This window comes from Leuresthes tenuis, unplaced genomic scaffold (genome assembly GCF_036924035.1).
Source record: "Leuresthes tenuis unplaced genomic scaffold, fLeuTen1.0.hap1 SCAF_9, whole genome shotgun sequence".
Taxonomy (NCBI): Eukaryota; Metazoa; Chordata; class Actinopteri; order Atheriniformes; family Atherinopsidae; genus Leuresthes; species Leuresthes tenuis.
The window spans coordinates 30,355,908-30,361,608 of NW_027325363.1; the positions used below are offsets into that span (position 1 = coordinate 30,355,908).

At 39.1% G+C, this 5,701-nt stretch overlaps 1 protein-coding gene across 1 annotated transcript; it reads left to right on the top strand.

Moving 5' to 3' along the window:
- The first annotated feature begins 1,357 nt into the window (after window positions 1-1,357).
- Window positions 1,358-4,932, top strand: LOC140313806 (protein lethal(2)essential for life-like). Its single transcript, XM_072391783.1, has 3 exons — window positions 1,358-1,748; window positions 3,367-3,527; window positions 4,747-4,932. The coding sequence occupies exons 1-3, from the start codon at window positions 1,502-1,504 to the stop codon at window positions 4,930-4,932; spliced, it is 594 nt and encodes a 197-aa protein (XP_072247884.1). The 5' UTR covers window positions 1,358-1,501.
- The last annotated feature ends 769 nt before the right edge of the window (window positions 4,933-5,701 follow it).

Here is a 5,701-nt window from a genome sequence, read left to right on the forward strand (position 1 = left end):
ATCAGGTTGACTTTCTCCGAGCATGTGATTGGTTGGAATTGTGTCACAAATGTAACACTGCTCCACGTTTAGTGAGCGCGTGGAGGGAACCGAGCAGAAAACTTTCCAGAGCGCGCGCTTGAAGGCTTGAGAACAGTGAGCAAGCAGCTGAATAAAACCGAGAGGAAATTATATCGTTGTGTGTCCTCAGACAGAGGTGCAAACACGAAAATAAATTGTATGTGCTCAGAATGACTTTTCTTTGTTCAAATTAAGTTATTCGTGGAAATATTTTCTGCTCACTCTACAGCTGATACGCTCGCAAAATACGTTTGTCTGCGCTCAGAATGCCCCACTGCTCGCGCAGGAAAGAGGCACAAATAGTCATAGCACACATTATTATGTTGTACTGTTGAAGCTTTATAAAGTGGTTGGGACATGATCATTTCCAGTCATTTACTTCTCAACCTCTGGTACCTCTAGTTTAACTTTGCACAATTCAAAACTTCATTTAGTTCAGAAAGGGAGAGCTTTTTCTAAGGGGAAGCGACACCCAAGAGGGGCTTGTGTTTGGTCGAATTCTCAAGGTTCGCTAATTATATTTTACATGAGGATAGAGGGACTGCCATGTTGATGTGTGCTGCTTGTGTGAGCTAAATGTCCCTGTAATGACTGGGGCTTGAAGGATTAAATAAAATGCAGCTGAATGCAATTTTTCATATCCGGAAGGTAAACACACACATGCCATAAATGTATTGATGGGACAGTCTTGAATGTCATGTTGTTGTATTGCCCAGTTGGGAAAACAACTGTGCCGTCAGCAGGTAAATGTCACAACAATTAAAGGATACATGAAGGTTAACAACGGGTGTGTTTTTGTTGGCTTTTGCCACATAAAAATGAAAATATGAAAACATTCAGAACATTGCTATCTTGTCCTGGAATCCTTACAGAAAGTACTCTTTGTTTCTGATTTGCACTGCAGTGCATAGCGGTTACTCCAAAAGCAGATTGGAAGAATGTAAAACGGCAGTTTTATAAAGCTTCACATTGTGTGCTGGGTCAGTCTAACGGACAGCCTGACCACTCAAGTAGTTTGCTATTTTTGACTACATGCCAGAACCATCTCCAAGAGCTCCCATCACTGTTATCTCTATTGTGTGGGTGTCCATGTGTGTGTATGTGTGTAAATAAGAAGGGGTCTCCTCTTCTTATCAGTTTGTCCGTATTCCTGGTCCAAGTGGTTAGATAAATTGCCATTTATGGCTGAATGCAGAATGTGATAGAGAATAGCTCATGCTTTGCTCCAAAGACCCACAATGCATCAGGTCTTTATAAAACTCCCCAGCAAAGCCCACAGGATGGTGAGTAAGAGGTTATAGCTTCTGGTAACATAGTTCTTCATCAGTGTTTAATGAAAACTTGCATTTGAGGACAACTTGTCTGAGGTTTCCTTATTCAGGAGTAGAAGTTTGTCTTCTACACCACTGCAAGTTTGAAAGGCTACAACAAATCTTCAGCTATGGCGTCGCTGACATCTTCCAGCCGCAGATCTTCCTCATCATACCGCTCCTCATCACACTACAGCACTACCAGCTCCTATCGATCAGAAGGATCACTGAGTGGATCATCTGACTCTCTTGATGCACTTTTTGAGCCTTTTCTTGATTCTGCCAATTGTTCCAGTCTGTTTCGAGATGAGGACCCTGGGGGACCCAACTGTCTGGCCCTCTACAACAAGCCCAACAGAACCTCATATGGACATGTGGGTAAGGAAATCAAGCATTCAGTTATCCTTGTGCCCATTACTTACTGTTAGTATACAAGTAAAACATTTACAATGTTTAGCGTTTTAGTGTTTAGTATTGGTCCAATTAAACCATCTTCATTACAACATGTTAAAGTAGAATGTAAAGTAGAATCTGACAATCTAATCTGACCTGTTTTAAATATCATATGGTGTGAATATAGTTCCTATTTTACAATCCGATAATGTAGTCCTGTAAAAAGTCAATTGTATTGCCTTTATGTGAAACCTCCTGTGCTTAACAATGGTTGCCATGCTGTTACTGGACAGTGGTTAAAAGGGAAGTGGTTTTACAATCACCATCAGTGATTAATGAAATTTATTAATCAAACCATTTCAGGGCCTTTGTATAACCTGATAAATGTTTATCTATTTGATTTTTACTGCAAGATATTTAGCTTTATTATTTATTTTTTGAGTGGGTGCCCACAAGCTGGAAAGAGGTATTTGTTCTGTACATTATAGAGTTGGTTAACTGGAAGAAAAACGATGCAGAGAAGAAAAGAGTTGAGGCTCGGAAACAGTAATGAGCTAAACTCATGAGAGCGTCTGTGTTTAGTGAGACAGTCTGCATGGCTGCAGACGTCGTCTGCTGGGTGTCATAAAGAACTTGTAGCAAGAAGAAACATTACAGCGAGGGCTGAGTGCCAAGATAAAACACTGACTTCACACGATGTGTTAAAGTGTTGTAGTAATGACCAGAATAAAAAAAGGTTTATGATGTTACAGGTAGATTAAAATATAATCAATAATCAGCCCTTAAATGTGACGTCACTAAATATTTCATCATATTTAGTAGCCATTTGAGGATGTTTCTCCCAATATTACAGAATGTCGAATCAAATAAAAAAGAATTTCAAGGCTCTGAGATGGCAGCTGAAAAAAAACCAACAACTTTATATTGATCACATGAGGCATTGTGAATAATGAGGATAAACTGTGTACAACTGAGAAATTAACTGATCTGTAAAACTATTTCATCTTGTGACAGTCTCACAGAATTTCTTCTTCCCGACTTATTATACATTATTATACTGACTCTTGGTCAGGAGTCTGCCGCCTCCGTTTTGAATGCTCAGAGAACCCCCAGAGTATAATTTCTTTTTAAGATAGCGGGTAGGGTAATAGTTCTTTAAATTTGTTTCCATGGCAACATGGACAATGCTGACAAAGTTTTCTGCAATAAGAGTTTAAGATATGAAAGTTTGTCATGTGTGTTTTATACTTTCCCATGATGCAATCCTAACCTAGTTCTTGTCTTGTGCAATAAAGTAAAAGTATGAAGTATCAGTGGTAGAGTGAATACATTATCTACTAATTTAGATCCCAACTTTACCTGGAAACCTTTCTTTTTTACACTCTCTTTTTTTCTCTATGACATTCATATGACAAAAATCTCCTTAACTGACATTTACAGTATATTGCTATGTTATGCTACTCCACATTTCCTATTTTCATTGGCGTTTACATGTATATGTGTTAAAAGTTTAACCAACCACACAGACATACCTTTTTCTTACTCAGCATGTTATTCAGCAGATTCTGATTCCTGGTAACCCTTCTCTGTTCTGTATCTGCAGCTCCTGTAGATGGCACTGTGTTGGGCCGGCAGACCGGTACAGGCAGTGGGGTGCGATGTCTGGGTGACACCTATCATATGTCAGCTGATGTAAGCCAGTTTGAACCACATGACATAGTTGTGATGGCTTACAATCATAATGTTGTCATTCACGCCCAGAAGGTGAGTTAAAAAAGCAGAGTGGGAATTAAAAGTGCATGTGAACATGGAACGTGTTTTATAATCATGTGCTGACATAGTTACCACATTCATGTTTGAGCCCCCCAATTTCAAGCAGCAATAATAAAATTATTTATGTAAAAAAGTACCTAAAACTGCAGTAATGTACTTACTCACATTTCCCATCAGATATTTCATAACCAGACATTAAGTGATCTAAGGCAAAATGGCTGTGAACTTTTTCAGTAATAACAACCCTGAATAGTTGCAGCCCTCGTGTGCGTAACACTGCAGATGTTGAGGCAAAACCAGCACATACTGATTGATTCCACAATCAGTCTACAGAGTGTCATGACACGTTGATGTATTTTGGTTTGAACCATGTTTTGTTTAGTCATTTCCTGTTTAATTTTTGAAATATTAACCTTCCCTCTTGTTTCGGGTATCTTGCCCTTCCTCTTGTGTCACGTGTCTGATTGTCTTCCCTGATCCCAGTGTGTTTCCACCTGTTCCCCATGTTCCCTCATTTATATATATAGTCTGCATCTCCCTATGTCCCGTGCCGGTGTGTTGTAACATTCCTCTGAGAGTTCTTCATCCTAGCGTTACCATGTATTCCATGTCCATGAGATTAAACGTTCCCTTCAGCAGAGTGGTTTTTGTTTGTAAGTTCTGCATCATAGTCATAGTCTAGTCTCGTTTACGTTTCACAGCCTGTTTGGTTTCCTCCATTAAGGAGTGATCTTTTGTTCTTGTTAAAGTTTCACAGCACCTCCGTTAAAGGAGCGTTTTGCGTCTAGTTAATTGTAAAGTTTCATAGTGCCTCCGTTAGAAGGAGTAAGTTTTTGTTTCTTTCAAAGTTTCATTGTGCATCCGTTAAAGGAGAGCTTGAATAGTTTCATAGTGATTCATTGTGATTTTGAGTTGTTATATTATTCGTGCCTCGGTCCCTGCAGTGCAGGAGCATGATTCTAACAGGGGCAGCTAACAAACAGGCCAAGAAAAAAAATTCACAAGTCTTCTTGAAGGTCTGAGACAGGGATTAAGTGTCTCATGCGAAAACTACTCAGGGTTAGTTTCCTCCGTTTTCCTTTGCTGAGCAGCACTGACCTCTCTGCTTCTGTTTCTTTCACTGGTTCTCACCCTCTTTTCTCGCCCTTGTGCCTCTCGTGTCCTCGTTGCTCTTCTCACTTTCTCCCCATCTTCTGTGTCCCTCCTTCAGATTCTGGGGGATGGTAATGTCAGTGACACTTTCACCCACAAATCCCTGTTTCCAGAGGATATGGATCCTCTGACAGTCAGTGCGACCCTTGATCCTGACGGCATCCTGACGGTGACTGTTCGACGGAGCACAGCACAGGATGGGCCAGAGCCTCTGGGTAACCTACTGAGTGAAACTCACTTTTGACTTGTCTTCATAAGGCTTGTGATGATATCTCAACTATAATCATTATAATTTTCTAAAAAAAAAATGTATTATTGTTTGATGATAATTCTTTACATTTACATTGATTTTGGTGGTGCCCTGGCTCCTTTTTCCCCTTCATATGAATGGCATCTTTAGGGAAACTATCAAGTGGTTCTCATTAGGTTTTGTTGATTCAAATATAATTCTTCCTCTAAAGGAATGACTGTGCTTTATTGGTGAGCATTCGGTCATGATATTTACAAAGTGACATGTTGTGGCGTCAAAGCTCAAAGTTAAATTGACTTTGCTGTTCAGCCTGTGTGGCAGAACAGATATTCTCCAGTTTGAATAAATCCAGCTTAAACTTGTATCTTAACTAAACTGATCTGTAATTGTTTTACTGTAATTACAGTGCTCTGTAACGTGCGATTTTCTCACTCGTGGGATAATAAAGGTTATTCTTTTGTAATCTACCAAATGTAAACTCATACCAAGTATTTTCTAACTTCAAGTTGATTTGCTTCTATCGAGTATGGGTTCAGACATGGTGGAGGATAAAATAGGGGTATCACCTGTTTTTTTTTCTTGTTCAGTGTTTAACTATAAGTCACCTGGGTTTTGGAAGTGTTGAAAACCAAATAAATGTTCTCTCTATAACCATAATTTATTAATGTCAAGCTATTCTGTGTAGAATTATCATATAAATACATGTATTTTTATTTGCTTTAAAGGTTGCTGTAAAAAAACAAGATCAATGTTAGAACTTCTT